This window comes from Pipra filicauda, unplaced genomic scaffold, assembly GCF_003945595.2.
Source record: "Pipra filicauda isolate LSUMZ 115617 unplaced genomic scaffold, ASM394559v2 scaffold584_size286106_pilon, whole genome shotgun sequence".
Classification (NCBI taxonomy): Eukaryota; Metazoa; Chordata; class Aves; order Passeriformes; family Pipridae; genus Pipra; species Pipra filicauda.
Window position 1 is genome coordinate 225,224 of NW_024104736.1, and position 21,086 is coordinate 246,309.

Below are 21,086 nucleotides of genomic sequence, written 5' to 3' on the forward strand. Positions count from 1 at the left end.
GCTAGTTTCTGGGGTTTAAATTTCATTAGAACCCACATTTTCTTTCCTAGATAGAGCAATGTCTTTCCTTTTAAAAACACCATTTTATAGCAGACTATCAGCTATAACATAGCGCCTTTTAAGCAGTAAATGCTATAGCATAACATTTTTCCAGAATTCTCAGTTTCAGTCTGCTAACTTAGAACAGCTTTTTTATTAATAAGACATCTGTACTCTCATGTATATTGTTTTGCTTTTGATGTTCAAAGATTTTCTCTTTCTAATTTCTGAACTTTGCTGCAGCAGTCTATGCTGAGACGGTATCTCCTCTGAGGAAATGTCTATAACAATACAGGAATGTCAATAATCCTAATCTTTTGCAATGTTAAAAAGGCTGGAAATCTATAAAGTTCCATTCCTCCAGGCTTTTTCTGCCTCAAAGCAAATAGGCCAACTTCACTTAGTTATTCCCTGCAGAGAGTGTAGTCAATCCTTTCCAAGATGAAGAAGCAAACCCTGTAATAGGAATTATATTTTCAACCAGGTACTTACATTTCCAAGTATATCAAGTAACATACAAACCAGAGCGTTACAGGAGCTCCAAGCAGAGTAAACATACGCTCCAGAAGAGCGTAGAATGGGCTGTGCTGTGATCTTTGCTTGCTGGGACTACCTGGAACAGAAACTCTGCCCATTTTACATTCATGGTGAAATGCAGCCAAGCTGAGTCTGATCCCTGTAAGTTCTATGGAGGCAGATTTACCTTGTTCTTCTGTGTGATAGCAGATTTTAGCCTACTTCCTTAGCTGCTCAGCTTAGACATCAGTCTTCAAAAGATAAGTAAATCTGAGCTGATGCAACTTTTGGAAAGGACAGTGATCACTCCATAGAAGAAGGAAGAGGTAAAGAAGAACAGCTTCTGGACGACAGAAAACCAGAATAAAGCACATGTTCCCAGAGAAATAAAGAAGTCAGAGCTGTTTGATCAAAACTCCCCAGATGCTGAGCCAGAACCAGTTTCACAGATGTGCCCAAGTTTGACATGATTCAGTGTCACCTGCTTTTTCCCTCAACAATTATCTTCCTTCTCCTGCTCCTACTGTAGCTTCCCTGCCTGCTCGTTTCCACTCGCTGTTTCCCACGTGGGCTCCCCCAGCCAGTCACCCACATTTTCCTCTGCCCGAGGTTTCCTCTCAGTCCCCCGCTTTCTGCAGCCCTCACCTCCCCTTGTGTCCCCTCTTCCCCCTCAGCCATGTCCCGTCTGCCCTGGTCTCTCCCTTCTGTTCGCAGCCCCAGGGAGGCGGAGGCCGAGGGCAGAGCGCTGAGGGCAGAGAGCTGAGGGCAGGGCGGTGAGGGCAGAGCGCTGAGGGCAGGGCGGTGAGGGCAGACCGAGCCTCACCTTCCTGCGGGCACCACAGCCCTCACCAGCCCGCCCTCACAAAGTCAGCACGGGCTCCACGAGAAGGCAGAAATGAACCTGGATGCTTTGTTCCAGCAAATACAGTTCACAGAGAAGCAGGCGAGGGAGAAGAGGCACTTCATCCAGCAAGGTCGGCCCCGTGGCCGCCGTCCTGAGGGGCGGGCGGCGGCACCGACCACCCCGAATGGCCTCTCCATTCCCAGGGTGTCCTGAGGGGACTTGTGTCAGGGAAAGCCGGGGTGGCCGCTTCTTGCTAAACGGCATGTTTCTATAAGAATGTAACTTTTACAAACCGAGTAAACATTCTTACAGGTTTTTGTTTGATGTTGCAGCTAAATGTGACATAAACAGAAGCTATGAAAAAATTAACCAAATAAAAGAAGAGCTGAGCGCTGCAAAAGTTAACTTAGAAACTAAGGTAAGCAGGCATATTTAGAGTGTACATAATAATGAAATACATTATGTTTACAAATATATGACCTTTCAGGAATAGATTCATAAGCACTTTCAAGGAGTGTGCTTCACTTGCTGAGTAATACAGCATTGAGAAAACTTACACTGCACATTCCTGTAGTGAAAAAAGGCAACATCCTTCCTCTCACAAATCTCACCCTTTGGGCTGGCCCCTGGCTGTGTTCAGGGACTTGCTCGGCTCAAGGTTAGGAACGTTTCCAGATAATGCTTCCAAAATCTGGAAACTCTGGAATCAGGACATGTGCACAGGCAAGTCACTCCTTCTCCACAGACAGAGCTCGGCAAGGAGCACATCACCACGGACGGGTCACTGCATGCACAAGATACGGCCACCAGCTGTGGGCAGGCTGACTGTGGGGGTGTGGTGTGAGATTTCCTGCTTTAACAGTCCTGAAACTTGTTACAGCGTTTCCTTCAGTGCCCAAAAGGCTTTTCTTGGTTGCCTGATGTGTTTCACTAGCAGCCTTCCACAGGAAAAAATATATGGAAACATTCCCTGTGTTTACTTCACAGGACCCTGAATCATACACCGAAGACCTTTCTGTAAGCCCAGGCTCACAGTTAAGGCTTACAAGACCTAAGGTTTTTTCTAAGGATGCCAAAGACAGAGGAAAGTTTCTAAATCTATTTAGTGATTTTATTACTCTTTCCATTTAATCAGACTGCAGATGTATTTTCAGATTAAGCTTCCAGAGCTTTTCACCAATAACACCTGTAGTTGCAAATTATTTGAAAATCCATTTGGTTCTGTCTGAAAAATGAAGTTTAAATACCATCCCTGGTGCTCTTAAGTGTCTGTGCTTACAGAATATGTATTCACAACAGGAAAGGATTTGGAGCCTCCTTTGAAGTCAGAACTGTTGTATCCTATCACTTAAATAAACAACTTCAAGAACATTTGGGGGATTGCCTCACCTAGTTGTGAAAATAAATGTTTGGAGGTTGATTTTCGTCCTTCCAAACACAAGCTCTTCTGCCTTTTGTGAAGGATTATGTAGTATATATAATAAATATCAACATCACTGATCATAATAAAAAAGAACTCATTTACAAATATTTACTGGCTGTAAATTCAGACTATAATCATGCAAGCAGTTATTCACGTGCTCACATTTATGCATGTAACGATCTCAGAGCCCAAAGGTGCTTTAAAATAGTAACTTATTTAGCCAACACAGATTATATCTGGATATTGCTTGTTAGGTGAAGTCCTCTGTAGTCTTACTCATAAATTTATTTATGAACATTACAATTTTATGTTTATACTACTAATTTGTTGTTGATGCAGTGTGATTTATAATCAAGGTTCATGTGGTAGGTATAGAAGGTCCCAAGAGTAGAGCCATTATTGTAAATGACTAATGGGAAGAGCTGAAGAACCATTCCTAATTAAATTTTATGTGCTTTACTGACCAGGATTAATAATATTCTCACTGATGTCCACAAAAATATATTTTGCTTGCTTGCTTAGTCTGACATGGATTAATTTATAGATAGGAAATGATACAGAAAAGTAGTGGAATAGGAAAATACATTTCAATCAGACTGTATTTAGGTTTAAAGATTATATAGTTATGGACATTATTTAAAGTAATTTCTTTTTCAGTACAGGAATCAGGTTTACATATGTCTACAATAGTTCATGCAATTCAAATAATATTAAATAATGCTGTTCAGCTAATGCTGTTCAATTTGTCCTGAACAAAATAACTGCAGTTCTTTATAATCAGACATATCCAACCACATGCATGCTCAGCAGCTGATGCTTGACCAAGCAGATGAGACTGAGTTCAAAGGTTTTTTGACATCTATTTCACAGACACTGCCTGTGGTCAATCAAAGAGTCCTAGGAAGTGCAATTTTTCCCTCTTTTCTGTAAAATCAGGTAGCATGTAATTAGAACCCGAATTATAACATTTTGCAGTTCATAGCTCAATGATTTCTTTAAAAAAATTGGTTGCAAATGCATAGATTAAGTTGGCATCTTACAGATGGAGCAACTACACTGCAGCTCGTTACGTTCGATAATACAAATACAGTGGTATAAGACCATCTACTCCTTTGAATTAATATGTAAAATAAATTCTCCTGAGGCAAGCACTTCCTGGACACTTAGCATGCTGGACATATCAGGGATAAGGAAAAACTCTGGTCCTGTCCTTCCCAACTCTCACATTCTGATTTTAGGGCATTTTCATTCCACTATCCTCCTGTTTTGATCAGATGCACTTCTTGATTTGTGCCCTCTCCAAAATCATCTACATTGTTTAATTTTAAAATCTTTTCACTTTTACCACTTTAATACCACTCTTATTTGGTCTTTTCTGCTTCTACACACACAAACAGTCACGTTATCAGCCTGACTATTCAGTTTACTTCCTGATACTTACCCTGTGCCTTTACAGTCTGTGGGCACTTCTGCTAACTTTACTTTCCCTACTCATTGCTGAGTATTACAGTCTGAGTCATTCTCTTGACTCACTTCAAGAGAACTTCATCAGATGAATGGTTTTCATCCTTTAAGACTCTTCAACACTTACCTGTTTTCTATTTATCTGTTATTATAGTTTATTCCACCGTGTATCTTAGCTTAGGTTAGACGATATAGTAGATGTGCTGGAAAATTGAGAAGAACTCCTCAGCAAATTTTGAAAATGTAGTGGTTGAACAGCATACTCTTCTATCAGATAAATTAATGGTTAAAAGTAATAAAACTCAAAATAAATCTCTATGCAAAATTGAAGTTTGGGGCTTTGGGTGGTTATGGTCAAACCATCTCTAATCAATGAGCTGATTTCCATTACACTTTCTTGGCTAAAAATTCCGGAAATTGTGCTCAGAAAAATATGAGCTTATCCCTCCTTCCTTCACATTTGCCACAGTGGCATTGCAGAGTTGGTGACATGTACAGCCATTCAGTCAAAACTACAGTGTTGGACCACTGTCCCTCTAATATTATTGTCTGGTTTGGCAGGTGATGAGCTTTACACAGTTAGATGGAGGACACTGTCCTGTGTTGCATAAAAGATCCCCTGTGGTCAAGACTTTTCCTGGTTTTAACCTGAAAAAATATCTCCTGAATCAAGCAGACTTTAAATTGCCATTCTAGATAGACAGACCACCACTAAATGTCTCCTTTAAAGAAAGAAGATTTTGAAAAGCTTTGTGGTATCCTGCAAGATAAGTGGGGGGCAAAAGAAAGAGCTGTTATGGTTTTGCTAGCCCAGCAGCTAGGGCAGCTGTGTTTTAACTGTACAATATCAAAGTATATGAAACAATAAAACAATAACCTTACTTCTTAACTTTTTTTTTTTTTCTCTTGGAAGGTTCAGCATCTGTCAGAAAAGCAGTTCTACTTAGAAATTCTGAAGAAACGTGAAGATAGCTTAGAAAAACAGAAAGCTGAACTTATTAATCAAAAAAGCAGTCTTCTTAAAATCTTGGTGTGTTTCCAGCTATGGTGTTTAGAGAGCTCTTTTCTACTCGGCAAGAGCAATCAGCTTTAAAATTTGAAAATCTGGAAGACCTAATATTCTAAATCAGGAAATTTTTTTTTTGCTTTAGCTTATATAACAACGTAAATGTAGATAAATTATCACTTTTAATTGAAACCATGATCTAAGGTAGTGTATGCTGCGGTTTATCTACAAAGCTGATTTAACCTTCTTGACTTCGTTTTCTAATGTTTGCTGCTGTGTGACTGAAGTCCAATTCTGGTAGATTATTTACTCTTAAAAGTAAACTAGGAAAGCCTCACCTTAAGTTTGGTTGGCTCATCCACAATCAAACAGATTGAGAAGGATCAAAGCAAAAACCCAGGGAGACCCACACCATATTTTAGCAATCCTGAGGTGCCACACAATCTCTGATGGCAGACACACCTAACCACCTCTTCAAAGGTAGCTGCTTACAACAGACAAGAAGTTTTTCAGTTCTCTCATATGCCAACCTGAATATTGCCTTCCTCTTACTTCCCTGTGCATCCTTGGATCTGTACGAAGGAAGAAATGCCAGAGGAGTAGTCTTCTCTGCGTATGTATCTGCACTTTAAATGTTCAGCAGAGCTAAATTTCAAATGTTCAGTCCAAATCACCGATATTAACCCTAAATCTTTAGGCAGATATCTTCTTAATTGAGTGATATTTCTGCAGCACCCAAAGTATTCCCAATATATGTGTGAAGTTTCTTTTAATTGGAGCCGGTCAAGTTTGATATATGGGTTATCATTTTTTTTTCCTTTATATAGGGGACATTTCATTTTATTTGACTTAGCAATCAATTAAGACTTCTTAAAAGAAATTGAATATAACCTTTCTTGTTTGAATGGGTTTTTTTCCAGAAAATCAAACAGTAATTTCCTATCAACTATAGCTTTCTTGGTAGTTATTGAGGGAGTTAAAGTAAGTCTGGGTTCTGCAGAGGAATAAACAACACCTTGCTTTAAATTAATAACAATCTAAAAAAAAGGAACAGCCATGCTAGGCTACAGACTTTAAACAGAACTTTCTACTAATTTCAGTAAAATAGTTGAACCAAGTAACTGTTGCTGCAATTGTGGGAGACAAGGTAGCGATTTTTAACATGCTTTATTATTAAGAATATATCCTTCATTTTTACAGGGGAAAAAAAAGAAAGTTGAAACTACAGACATAATGGTAGAGCTGTAGACCATTTTCATGTTCTTATAAGTCAGGAAATGATTTACTTTTACATTTATTTATTTTTGGTTTTTTATTTATATTATACTACAAATTTAAGGGTAGAAACAACAGTGTGTTTCAGTCTGCCTAGCCTAACAAAGACTTCCTTTTTTTTTTCACCTGAACATTCAATATTCCCTTTCTTTTTTTCAGACAGATGCAAAGAGAAAAATTGCTGAAGAGGAAGATAATTTTACCAGAGAAGTAACAGAGTTTAACAATGAATATGGACTAACAAGTAACAGAGATCTTATGATTAAAAAAAAAGTCAAGGCTGAAATAAAGGATTTAGAGAATGAGGCAGCGCTGCTGAAAAATGGTAAGCCTTATATTAAACTAGTGTATCTTGGATTAATACAAATCAGTAAAATATAACTATGCAAACCAGTACTTTTAATTCCATTCCCTTGCAGAAGGGTCTCCTGATGTCTAATGTCAGTCAGCACAGAGGTGCTCTGCCATAGACAGTGACTGGTTTTGGTTAGAATCCTCTATGGATGAGTTCTGTACATGTCCTTAGCTTCAAAAGAATTGCACACACAAATGTCTCGCAGTAGAACTTGATCTTTAAGACACAGAGTATGAGATCTCTCAGAACACAGGGTCAGACTTAAAAGCAGTCCTTCTGCAAGGAAATAGGGGTCGTCATGGATCACGAGCTGAACATGAGTTAATGACATGAGAATGCCAACACCACACTGAGACATAAACATAATTCTGATCTCTAAGACATGGAAAATAATTTTTCACTCTCTTTGGGGCAGTTAAGCTCTTAGCTGGAGTACTGTGCTCCTCGTTTTGATGTTAAACTCTAAGAAAAGATGTGGACCAGCTGGAGAGAATCCACATGGGACCAGTGAGAGTGATCAGAGTTCTGGAGCACATGAGAAAGAAGAAAATGAAAGAATTGTGACTATCAACCTATTAAGGAAAAGATTGATGAAATATGAATATCAGTCTTCAAATTATTAAAGGATCCTGTAAAAAGGAAATTAATATATTCTGCATATCTATAGTGAACTGAATAAAAAGTAACAAGTGTAAAACACAATAAGAGAGAGTCTGTCTGACTGTTTAGAAGTCTTTCCAGGAACAATGAACTGAAACACTCTGCCCTAGGAGATTCCATTATCAAAGGAATTAGGGGTCTTCACTATCAAAGGTCTTTAAAAACAGGATAGACAAGCATCTGTCAGAAATGGCAGAGGTACAGCTGATCCTGCCTTCAGGAGAAGGAATGCAGTAGATGACCCCTCAAAGTCCTTTCCAGTCTCATGATTTGTCAAACACCAGCACTTCCAATTCCTAATATCTGCTGTAAAGTTACTGAAACAGGACTATCCATTTGAGTCTGCACTTGGTAGTACCTTCTTTCTTATTTCTTGTTGCTATGATTCTAATCTACAACTGGAAAAAGTCTATATTTGGTGGCAAGTGCTACTCTTAGCAATTAATTTTTACATATTCAGACAGATCTGGGCAGTTAAATGATTAGTAGGACCTGAAGGGGGACTAACATTCTTCTCTAGGTTCAGTTGCTGTCATGATTCCACCCTTTATTTGCACCTTTTTTGAGGTACAATTTCCTGTCTTTGGTCTGCTACAGTCCTGAGCACAGTGACAACACTGAAGTGAAAAGTTTAAGTAACTCTTAACATGGAAATTATGCAAGGACCTCCAGTTGTTAGAAAAACAATCACAATTCATTCCAGATGCTGTCAATAGTCAGGCTCAAATATCCATAAGACTAAACAAATTAAGTGGGTTTTTTTCAGTCCTGCTGAGAGGGGTCTGTTCTCCACCTATTCAATGAGTCATCTTCCTTTCTTTATAGCTGAAGTAACTCTAAAGCAAAACATTCTTTTTCTGCCCAGACAACAAAATATGTTGAACATCTTAATAACAATAAAAACCATTTTCTTTCATAGGTATGAATGCACTGTATGACCTATAATTTCTCGTGAATTGTGTTTTATATGACTGATTTTAGTTTATTTTTGTTTTATATTCAAGGTTCTTTTTCACTAGCTGAATATTGATAGAAGTAGTTAAGAATATTTAAGATTGTATCATGAATGCTAAAACTGCAATGTATTTTAATTTAAATGTATTTTTTCTTAGAAATGGAGTCAATGGAACACAAAAATGTTCAGTTAAATGCACTCCAGCTGCAGAAGAATGAGTTAAAGCAGGATTTATTTACTCTCCAAAGTGAACTCAAAGGTGTGCCTGATAATTACTTGTTATGATAATTACTTCTGCTTGACAAAGGCTTTTGAAAAATCTTTTCAGTCAAGTTTCTTTTCTCAAGAAAAAGAAATCATAGTAACAAGATTTTAATTAATTTTTACAATATGTAATACATAATTTTTAAACATGGCTATAATAAATATTATGGATTTCAATGAGATTTATTTTGAATGCCACTGATACTGAGGTCTAGAGATTCGCTGAATCATGAGCTATAAATATAAAAAAGAAATATTTGTTTTTGCTGGTAAGTCATGTACTTAAATGGAGAATTTGGTGTTTCTAAGTGCACTTAAAATCAATATAAATATTGTTTTAAACCCATTAACCTATAATTAAAGAATGTCACTAAAATTCAAATGTTTTAAAAGCAATGTGGCTTGGACTGAGAAAGACAGGTTTGTCCTGGGTGCTAAACCTCTGAGTCATAAATTCAACTGTCTTCTGTTTACTGACATTTGTGTGTTCTTGTATGGAAGTCTGTGCATAAAAAAGGACATCTAGGAGGGGTGTCAAGTACTCAGCAAACTCTATAAATGAAAAGGCTAAAAAGATACAGAAGGAACCACAAAAAGTTCTGTGTCAAAGGTGATCAGAGCAATAGGAATAATTTTGAAATCTGAATTAAAAAATGTAATCTAGAGCCTTTTAGTAACCTTTTTACAAATATATAAGTAACATGTCACAGTAAGAGCTAAGGAAAGCAGTAAATGTGATCATAAATTGTTTGAGAAAGGGAGTGAAACTTTCCAGATTGCAATATGCAATTTCAATAATAATAAAATAATTAATGTTTTTTATTTAGATGCCTTTTCCCTTCAAACAGTTGCATGAAGAAATATTAGAAAATATAAATTTAGAAAATGTAGAAAGTCTTTGAATATGGATGATTAATATATATTTATAAAGTGATTCTAATTTCATGTTTAGAGCTTGAGAAAGTAATCAGGGAGGCTGAAAGAATGACGAAAGATTTAGAAGCAGAAAAAGTCCAAGTAACTGAAAAACCTCAGACTGATCCTGAATGTTTAAGGTAAGAGTCTCGTGTTAATGAGTTCCTAAATTTGATTTTAGACCTGTAACTGCAGACTAATCCTGGTGGCAATGACTATTTTACCTTTCCTGTACAATATTGCTTTGAAATCAGAAGAACCATTCATTTTTTATTAGAGAAGACAAATTCCTGCTGTTTATTACAGCATTTCACGCTTACATGCATACTCAAAGGAACTAAAAAATGGAAGAGTTTGCAGGGATGTCAGTCAGACTTGGAGGAAGAACAAAAGACTGCTGCTTCCACAGGGTGGAAGACCAATTCTTAAGTTCTTGTAAAAATGGTGGTGGTGCACAAAGTACTGATGAACTGCCCAGTGCTAAAGGCATCTCTGCTGCTGGGCTGCACAGAGCCCGCTTGCAATGGGATGGGTTGGCCACAGTAACCTCCTTGGGTCAGCTGGGCCCTGTGCTGAAGCTACTAAATGCAGATTTTTCTCTCTGATCTCTACCAGTTCCAGTTTGCCTTCCAATTAAGCCAGTTTAGATCAAAATTTTGAAGACTTAGCCAAGACACAAGACCTTGCACAGTCTCCCTTAACAGTGACTGTTGCTTCTTGGGAACTGAGTGGTAATGACTCATTTCTTGTCAGTTTGCTTAAGTGAGACAATTAGATTTTCACTTTACAGAAAATAATGTAATTTTTTTTTAAAAAAAAAGATTCCAGTGCAGAAAGCCCCATATCACAGAACTGTCCATCTTTTTTCTGTCTTATGATGTTCCAGATGAAAGTGCCTGTGGATATTTAAAAATATTGAATAGGCAATGCAAAGAAACTCCTTCTGGAAAAGCTGGTCTGAAAGATTCTCTAACAGAAGTTGTTAAGGAAAATATAACTGTTATTACCATCGTGGGTTTTTTTCCTATATATTGCTAAGCTTTTGACAAAAATAAATAAATATAACGTGGGGGTTTTTTTCTGAAAACTTTCAGTGGAAAGTTATAACTTTGCAGAGAACCCTGAGCAATTTTCTGAAAGACGATTTGGTAATGGCCCATTTTTTGCTGAATATCGGTTTTTGAAAGAAAATGATATATCAGCCCTATTACTAACTCTCTTCAACCTCTTACATGGTGTTGAGACATGGCCAAAATTCCCTCAGCATAAAAATTAATTAGCTCACAATCCTGCATACAGCAGCAAAAAATTTGCATTCAACATATACATAGAAGACACAGTGTAAATAATAATAGCAGCAACGATTCTTTAGGACAGCATGTTATAATTCACTTGTTTACATTATTCATTCAATCGTGATATATTAGGGTTTGTGATACATGAGGTTGTCACCTTCCTTCTAAATAACAGACTTCCCTTGGAGTAGTTTACTGCCATGGTGCCACTGAATATTGAAATTGGTGTAATTAGTTTTCTGTAACAGGTTTCCTTTGTGTAAGGTACAGAAGTAACAAACATTATGTTACTTTAAGTTCCCAGCTCTGCCACTGAGATCCTAGGGCTCAATCAAATCCATATATGTCTGCCTTTCTATGTAGTGAAAGTAACTCATAGGTCTGCAGAACGATACTTTGGTTTTATCTGGGTGGAAAACGTGGATAAAACATACTAAATTCTATTAACTGCAAAATCAGCAAGTGCCATTTACAACCAAAGCAAGGAGGAGGATGATATTTTCTTGTTTAATGAAATGCCTTCTTTTGTGGTCAAGATAAGATTACATTATTTGATAATTGCATGTAGTGCAAAATATAAACTGCTGCTGCTGCTATGACTAATATCACAAAATGCAAGAGATTCTTGAAGTGTAATAATATATTGAATACATTTTCTTTACATTGAAATACTTTTTCATTTCAGATACTGGAAAAAATTTAGGACGGATTTGCCTAAATCATACTTTTATCTTGCACTTGCTTTTGATCAGAAAAGCTCAGTGCTTTATAGAGAGAGAGAGATAGCCCTGAATAAGTGAACTCAAATGCCAGAAGCAACATAGATATGCTACTGTACTTCCATGTCAGCACTAATAGATTCTGCTTTTCTGTAGAGCTAGTCAGGCAATCCTCATTTGTCTACCTCTCTCTGTCATAGTGCTGTGCTCTTTAGAATCATCCCAAACTCTTATCAGACTCATACAACTCTAGCAATTCTTTTTTTTTTTTTCTCTTCTTTAACATAACCTACCCATCACTCCTTGATTTGGACTACTGAATTAAGAGAATGAAAGGGGGGGCTTTAAAGTATTACATGCTATAAATATTGCAGTGTATAAATAGTCCCCCAGGAGGTACCTGCTCGCTTTCCAGTACCTACAAGGATACCATCAAGAAGATGGAGCCAGGACCTGCACAGTGCTGCACAGTAGGACAACAAAAGGCAAAAAGCAGAAGTTGAAACAAGAAGATTCAGAATGAATTTAAGGAAAAACATTTTTATCATGAGGACAGTGTAAGCAAAGGAAAAGGTTGGCCAGAGAGGTTGCATAGCTTTCATCCTTGAAGGTTCTCCTTGAGATATATGCATATACCAGTGTACATATCTTAACAGGAGTCAATTTTGGCCATGTTAAAATCGATGTGATTGAACCTACTGTGTCAGAGAAACAACCCTTTTTAGCCTAACAAGATTAGGGTTTTTTTCCCCATACAAAATTTATTGCAAGAATAGAATTCTAGGTTTTGCTGAAAATCATTTTTATTACATATAAAGATGATAATATTTTGGCACAAGTAATGTGGATCAAAAATACGTATTTTTTTCTATGAAATAAGCACAAAATTTGATTCTCTTTTTACAGAGCTGGAAAGCACATTGCTCTTTAAATGGCAAAAATACCAATGTTTTTAATGCTTCCTTAGAACAAATGTGAGAGACAGGCAGCATCAATAACCTGATATATGTAGCTCCCTGATCACCCTGCAAGTCTGTTACTGTATCACATTCCTAGTTCCAGCTTAAAAATCAATATCAAAAGTAGCTGGCAAGGCAAGAATCTTCATTACAATTAAGTGTATATCTAAAAGTAAATTGTGTTTCAGTGTAGCCAGCTAATTCAAATTACAGCAATTCATCTTTGATCTGAGAAAAATGTCCTATACCACGTCTGCAGTTTCATAAAATTTCTCTCAAATCCATCAAAGAATTACAAAAGGTCATGAGAAACACACAGGGGTAATTCTCAAAGCTGTTGATGCTGCAGTTAGAGGCTTGTTTTAATACACACCGGATACAGAAAAAAGGTAACCAAAATTTGAATGTTAAGCACAGATACAGTTATGGGTGAGACACTGTACCCTCTTACTCAAAGCAGGCACTCTGGGCAATGCCAGTGTCAAGATACAGGCCCATAATTCAGAGAAACATTTAAGAAAAGAAGGCTTTTTTTTTTTTCCTGAAGAGATCTGCAATTAAGATCAAAAGCTTTATTTTAATCATCTTTTCTGCCAATGCCAACCCCAAACACAAAACAGCAGGAAAGAACTTTGGCATCAGCTCTCTTGAGTCCCATTTCCCTGGCAGGTAGCAAGTAGCATCACTTGAGTGGAACAACTCAGGAGTCAAGCAGAGACTAACTGATGCCAGTAAATTCTTAACTATGTCATTTCACTATTATATTAATTGTAATTACTGTATTAATTATTTATCTTCTTTCACATTTTAATTTTAAATTTTTGTGTTGCCTTAAGTAAAGCAGCCTAGAAATAATTTTAATCGAGGCTCATTTAGACTAACAACAGAACATTTCTACCTAAAACTGATATTTTTCACACTATTTAAAAGGTAGACTGAGGATAAAATGTTTCTTTGAAACCTGAATCTCTCTTCTGCTTCAGAAAAGAAGTAGCAGAAAGGAAGTGCATGAAATCTGCTTACTTTCTAAGTAGTTCAAGGCTTTGTATACTTGTCTAAATCCAAAAATATAGTATTGCTTCTTAGACTTTATAATACAGAAAAAGAAACTCCATTACCAAAATTAGGAAGGAAAAAGTAATTCTTTCTTTCATACAGGTCACACAGGAAATATATTCATTAGGGCTGAAAAATATTTCATGCTAACAGCAGACTGCCTAAGGCCATGTATGGTTCTGATGGGGTAAAAAAAATTTGCAATTTAATTTTATGTTAAATTTTATAATCTAGAGATATCAGTCTGTGGAGTAATTCTTATGGTTCAAAATTAGTTTTTCAATGGCAATCTCCTCATTGATTTTTTGAGCTTTCCTTTTTAATAGCAGTGCCTAGTGGAACTGTTATAGTTTGAATTATGTTAAAATAAGTTTCCATCATGAGTTGCAGTATGTATTTACAAAAAGTAGATCAAATCTGACTAATGATATCTTTCCTTGATAAGACAAAAAATTGGTTAGGCAAAGAAAATTCAAATGCCATCCATTTAGACATTAATAAAGTATTTGATGTTAACCCACATGGGAAACTACAAGTTAAGCTGGGGAAGACATATTTAAGAAATGAAGGAAAGAAATTACTAATACTAACAACAGGAATAGGTCTGAAAATAGAAAATCTGGCACTTGAAGAAGGTAACTACAGTCACTGCTGGTCATGGTTAATGTTTTAAATAATGACTTTGGAATAGAAAGTGTTTTATGACAATAGTAAATAGTAAAATAATCAAAAAACTACACCTGGAATTTGCTAGAAAAGAGGAGGAATATAATTATATCCAGTGCAAGTTGATCTATTTGTACACAACTAAGGGCTTCAACAATAAGTACCTGGAAGCAAAGGAGAGGTCTGAGCTTACTGCGTGAGCAAAATACAACTATAAACATCAAAAGTAAATATAGCTGTGGACAAGATAAAAGCAAGAGTTATTTCCAACAAAAAGCAGAAGGGTGTAAAAATATTGTGTACAAATCTCTCACCTACTTGTCAAAAAAAGGAGATGCATTCAACCTGGAAGATGAGTAGAGTATGGAGAGCCCATAATGCAGAAGGAAAGAAGGACAATTCTAAATCTTTTTTAGCTCTGAGAAAATTGTACACATGAAGAAAGCAGTACATTATAGAGACACTGATTTCAGCAATAGGGTAGCAATATTAATATATCCAGATTAGGATCTAATTTTCCCTGTACAATAGCAAAATCAAGATAATTGAATGAGAGGGATCACTGACCCCTATTTACTTTCCCTGCCTCAATAGGAATCTTACTGACCCCTAGAAACACGTTTTATTTTCACATCTCTGATGCTTGTACATTTTTTCCTTCCTGTGTAACTCTTCTTCCAGTTCCTGTGAAAAGTAGTCCATATAGCTTTGGTCTACTGTCTGCACAAAAGCAAATCTCACCCTAATGTGCAGTTTAATTCAGCGTGCCTTAACCTTTTCATGTTTATTCATCTATAATAATATATTCCTCAAAGATGTCTTGTGATGTTTTATGTATTTGGGGAATATAAATTAAAAAAATACCACCACACTTTTGAAGACCTCTAACTACTCCTATAAATAGTTGCCTGACAGCATTCACAAAATGCAAGCTTTAATCAGTGAAAATTGCATATTTTACATTCAGCATTTGATCCAGGACAGCAAAAGCCAAAACTTTCTTATTTAACCTAAGGTAGCTCTATTTCTTTTAATTTACATTTGATTCCCATTGTTATGTGGTCTAGTACCCTCTTCACTTTCATGTTTAATTTTCTTGCTAGTATTTATTATTACTCCTAGATCACTTTCTTAGTTTTTATTCTCTTTCTGCTCCACCAAGCACAGACTTTTATAATTTAATTTTGTAGCTCAAGTACTTGAGTTTATATTTTGAGATACTAAACTACGTTTAGGACTTGTTTTCTCCCTTCCTCAATCAATTGATAATAGTCTGAAATTGATTGACTTCTGCAGCTGTATCAATAGCATTTTCTGTTTAGTAGTGTCAGCAAATTGTAAATACCCAGCAAAATCTTGCTCTCACTAGAGAAACATAGATATTAATTTAGTGCCAGTACTGAAGTGGGAGTGAATGACCTCAGTGCGTTACCTCTGCTTCAGCTTGAGACAATAAACCAAAGTCTTTGATGTTTTCCTCAATCTCAATAAAGTTTTAAAACCTTGATAAATGCATCTCCTGGAGTTTACAATAAAATTCAGGAAAATCAACATACATACTCTCAAGTTTTATATAAAACTTCCTACACAATTTCATTTTGTACCATGAATTCTATGCCCTGTATATCAATGTCAAGCAATTCTGTTTTATAACACACCATAATGTTTTCCCTCCAATTTATGTTTAAAAAATAAAATGGTGGTCATAAACAAGGCAAAGACAAGAAGGAGAATACAAAGAAGATGTTTTACCTGTCTCAGCAAAACATTACTAAGAGACAGTCTGCTCCTTCTGCAATGCCAACAACGACTAGTTAGAGTGTTTCATCCCCACTTAAGGGAAAAAAAAGCAGACCAAAAATGCATGTTAACCCTGCCTTCTACATAAATTATTTCTCCTTTGAGAACTCTTTACATAAAATTATTCTTGAAATGCAAGTTTTGGATACTGAAGCCTTCATCCAGTAATTTGAATCCATGGATGATTTTCGGAGAAACCTGTTTGACAATAACACTATTTTTTCCATAGTTCAATTTATAATACCAGCATGTATTGATTTCACAATTATTTTTCCTATTTTCCTTGTGCATATGCAGCTGAAATTCAAGAAGAGTGGATCAACCACAAATGCCAATGACATTTAATAGCTGGGCTCATTTCAAAGCTGCAAAATCGATCATCTTCAGTGGTCTCCTCCTTCTTCATCTCTGTCACTTCTGGCATTCAAGAATAATGGAAAATGGGCCATTGATAGTAGAGCTCAGCCTAGGACAGGCTAGCATCCAAAAAATGCTGATGTTGTTGTCCCACCTACTTGATTTAAGACTGGGTTTTGCTACTGCGAATTCGGCATTTCCGCTCCAGCTGCTCATAGAGCCTGTGATGCTGTAATTTACCAATACACTCTTAGTGCAGTGCAGTGACTTATTATAAAGATATATTTTATTGTCACCAAAGAGAACAAAATGGTAAAAATAAAACAAAACCAAAGGACATGGACGGCCAAATGCTAATGTGATTTTTCAGATTATTCTTTATAAGAGATCTGCTTTTTATCATAGTCATAAGCGAGGATATAATTGTCATATTAATCCTTGTTCTGGCAAAAGTTACATCTCTTTCCATTTCCAAAGGTGACAGAAAACCTGCCTTTCATCTAAACAGTATAGTTTCATGAATAATTGCTTTGCACATTTAATCTGATAGTGGAAAGATGAATATGAATATCCTGCTTATCTTAAATGTAAAATGAAAAACCTAAATCTGCTTTCAGGTTAAGCATTTTTTTAATAGTTCCATTGTCTCACATTCCTTCTGGTAAAACTTCATCATTTATTCAGTAACTCGGGCGTTTCCAATGCATTAATTTTGTAGACTGTAACCTAACAGACAGCCCTTATTTTGTGAGCATAATATTCCTGGCACATACTGTAATTATCTAGCTTCTAAATAAGAAAGAAGTAAGACTTGAAAGCAGAATCAATTGATTAATGTAAGAATTAAACACCACATTTGAATGAATGTGTCTTTTATCACCACAACCTGATGGTAATAAGTAATTTTGCTGTCACTACATTTAAAAGTTCTATAAAATATTTGAAATAAAATTTTAAAATCCATATGCAAAATATGAGTTTCAAAGCACATTGTCAATAGTAATTAATTCACAATCCCAGGACACAGATAAGCAACTCCTACTGCTTATCTTCTGGTTGTTCTATCCTTCAAGTACAGCTGCCATGGACTGGTATCATTCTTAGCTGACAACTAGCAAACAGACTGTGCATCAGTTTTATAATGTAGAAGACAGTGAGGGAGCATTTTCTCTGAGATCAACAAACTGTGTCTTTTTCTAAGGCAAATTAGGCAAAGTAGGGCTTTTGTTTGTCTTAGGTTTCTAAGTTCTCTGTTCCTCAGAGAACACTGAGGAAAAAATGAGTAGACAAGGCAGTGAAGTTAGGCTGATTTAATCAAGATCACAAGCTGATCTTAGACCTTGAAATGAACTTCTCTCAGTGAAATGGTCTGTAAAGTAACAATATACTACAGCGCAGTGAATATTTCATTATTTAAAGTCTAGTTCAAAATTTCCTTTTCTTTTTGATATTTGTATGTGTTATGAGAAATATTTCTGAAAACAGAGGCATTTACTCCCTTATAATACAAGCACATGCAGCTCATACTTTTTTCATATTGAGGGTAAGACATTTGCATCTTCCACAGGAACAGCAAAATTGACTTACAATGTTGCACAGTGACTAAGTTATTCCTCTCGTATGAAAATATATCTTTTACTTTTAATAAAGCCATTGTCTTGTGTAGAAAACCAACTCTATTGCAGCCAAAGAGGTGCATCATCTGTAGAACAGGGTTAAATGATTTCTTGTCTATTATAGTGTATAAAAGAAAAAATGGTTGCAACCTTCTCTTTCAACTTCAGAAGAAACAACATCCGGCTTTGATGCATCAGTTTAGCTATTTAATGACAAGCAGAATATATACTTTTCCTCCTTTTCTCAGTCTGTTTGTATGTCCCAGAATATTCACATTGTTTCCTGAAACTGTATTAAGGGTAAACAACTTTAGCTTTGTCATTATGCTTTTCTTCTGACAGCCATGGAAGGACTCAGTCTAATCTCATCACCTTGTATTTATCAGACTACTGAAAGCTCTGGCACAGATTTCTCTTGGCCAACCAAGTATTAATTTAAACCACTACAGTCACTGATGTGCAAAGTTTAGGTGTCTCCTTTTAGCAGGACTAAATGATCTTTTGAATGGAGAAATAGCTATATCAAAAGTAATTCTTACTGTAGAAAAGTTGGAGAACTCCCGGCTGAGACTATTGGGAAACAGTCAGTAAGAGTGATGAAGAATAATGGGAGCAGTGGGGGGAGAACAGCAGCAGCAGCAGAGTGGTCTGTGGAAGGGTGTGGATTGGTGATAGCACAGGGTCAGGCAGAGGACCCATCTAATCCACCCGTCTGTCTCCATCACTAGCTACAAATAGATACTCAGGAAAAATAAGAACAGTAACATATGGTACTTCCTAAGTATCAACATTCAAATTCACATGTTTAAATAAGGAAAATGATGACTAATGAGGCCCTAAATCTTTCATGGGTTATAAAAACAACACAGTCCAGAAATTTTTCTAAAAAATTACTTTGTCAAGACATACTTTGAAAAAACCCAAAGTGTTGCTTTCTGAATTTCCTTACATTGCCATCACAACTATCAGTGCTGAATAAAATCCAAGAGTGAGAGAGTGGCATGTTGGAGGGCCAATTACAAAACTAGCAAACGTAAATCCTGATCATGAAAATAGATCAGTGAGGCTTTTCTCACACAAGTCAAATGGACAACTGGGACCAAAGCTGGAAAAAGAGCTGCCCAGCAACAGTTCTCTGACCTGAAATTTCTTTTTGTTTTTGGACCCAGACTTAAGAAAGAATTGGAAAAATGCAAAGATGATAGTTGGGAAAGTGTCTGTGAGACTCTTCAAACAGAAATTGAAATTCTGCAAATGGTATGCCATTTTCGTTGTGTATTTTAAGCGTTTGATAATTTTAGTTTTAAAGGTGTAATTTAGGATGATTAGCAGTGGCATTAGATAAGCATTTTTTTATACTAGGTACACATCTAAACATCCTCACATTATAGGCCCACTCCAATACTCATTTCTTTTGGCTTATTTTCAAATGTTCAATAATATAATTTCTTACAGAAAAAGAAATTTACAGAGAAGAGACAAAGATTAAAAGATACAAAGATTCAGTTTTAGCCCAAAAAAAGATGTATTTGGGGGACTAATACAAATCATTAGTTTATTGAAAGCTGCATAAGATTATGTATTTTGGAGCTAAACTAATCTTTACTTCCAGCTACCAGTTAAACGGAAGATGGGAATATAGAGAAATAGGATCCTTTTATATAGTACTTTATTTTGTTCACTCTCAAATTCCCTACAAAAACTTACTAAAATGTGTTTTTCTCTAAATGTCAATTCTAACTTCAGATTTCTTGATTATCAGTCTGTGTAATAATACAAAGAGAAAAAATATTTTGAAGTCCCATTTGGGAAACAAAAGGGGTTTAGAGGTTCATCTCAGAGCCCCTGATCGAGCTGTGTGAAGATGCAGCTGCCACTACCATCAATAGCAGAATGACAGTCATGAGAAATTTGTATTTCTCACTTTTATAATCAGTTTCAAGTTTCTGTTGAAGTAATATAACTTGCTTGTACTTTATCTGTTAATTTTATAATTAATTTCTTCAGAAAGAAAGAAAAAAATCTCAATGTTTAAAAATTTCTCTGTGAAAAAAAAAATACAGAAGTCATAAGATTTCATTATCTATCATTCGGTTCTTTCTATTTTCCAGAATTTGTCACAAAAGAAGTCTTCAGGCAAGTGAATAATATGTGACATGTGATATGGAGTGTCACAGAAGCAAGCCTGAGTATTTTGAAACTCTTTTATTCAGGGTCTATCAGATTTGCATCTATTTTTTGTTTGTTTGATTCGTAGTTTGTATCTGCTTTTACTTTTTATTAAAATTAAGTTTTATTAATTTAAAAGTGATGGGGGGATCGTGTTTTATCCTCAAGTTCAACAGCCATCCATCTTTATCTTCTTGTTTGTGGCCCATGGATCACAGTGCATGGTCCACTACACACAAAGCTCAGTTCCTGTATTACTGGCTCTATTCTTTATGTATTATTTTTTCAAATGAAGGGTCTTCCATTTCTAAAGGGAATGGTATTACAATCAGAAAATCTTAACAGGAGCTACAACTGTTTAGTTTATGACTCAACAATGCAATTCTGTAATGAGCTCTCTGAAACAGCTCAGCTCCAGCAATGCTGCTTGACAGTCCAGAATAGTTTCCAAACTACTGAGCTGTGGATGCCTCCATTGGTGGTAAGCCAGTCCATTTCTTAGTGCTTGCTTTCTGATTACATGAGAAAATCTTCTTTTCTTCCTCTCCCACAACTCACAAAATTCTGAGCGCTAAATTCAGCACTTGAGAGCAAAGGTAAAACCTTGCACTAGATGAAAAGTCCACATTTCTAGAGAATGGTGAAGAATTTGAATTGAATCAGGATCCCTATTCTTTCAAGCATGTAGGATGTATAACTGCTACAGCAGTTCCCAACCCACAGTAGGAACTGA

At 36.0% G+C, this 21,086-nt stretch overlaps 1 protein-coding gene across 2 annotated transcripts; it reads left to right on the plus strand.

Annotated features, from left to right (window-relative positions):
* Positions 1-1,188: 1,188 nt before the first annotated feature.
* CCDC172 (coiled-coil domain containing 172) lies at positions 1,189-20,517 on the plus strand. 2 transcript variants are annotated; one of them, XM_027740063.2, is made up of 8 exons: positions 1,189-1,529; positions 1,732-1,817; positions 5,200-5,316; positions 6,727-6,892; positions 8,695-8,796; positions 9,754-9,856; positions 19,354-19,441; positions 20,296-20,516. In XM_027740063.2, the coding sequence occupies exons 1-8, from the start codon at positions 1,451-1,453 to the stop codon at positions 20,326-20,328; spliced, it is 774 nt and encodes a 257-aa protein (XP_027595864.1). In that variant the 5' UTR covers positions 1,189-1,450; the 3' UTR covers positions 20,329-20,516. The 2 variants fall into 2 exon arrangements, with proteins under 2 accessions (XP_027595864.1, XP_039243646.1); XM_039387712.1 differs by lacking the exon at positions 5,200-5,316 and having other exon boundaries at positions 20,296-20,517.
* Positions 20,518-21,086: the final 569 nt, after the last annotated feature.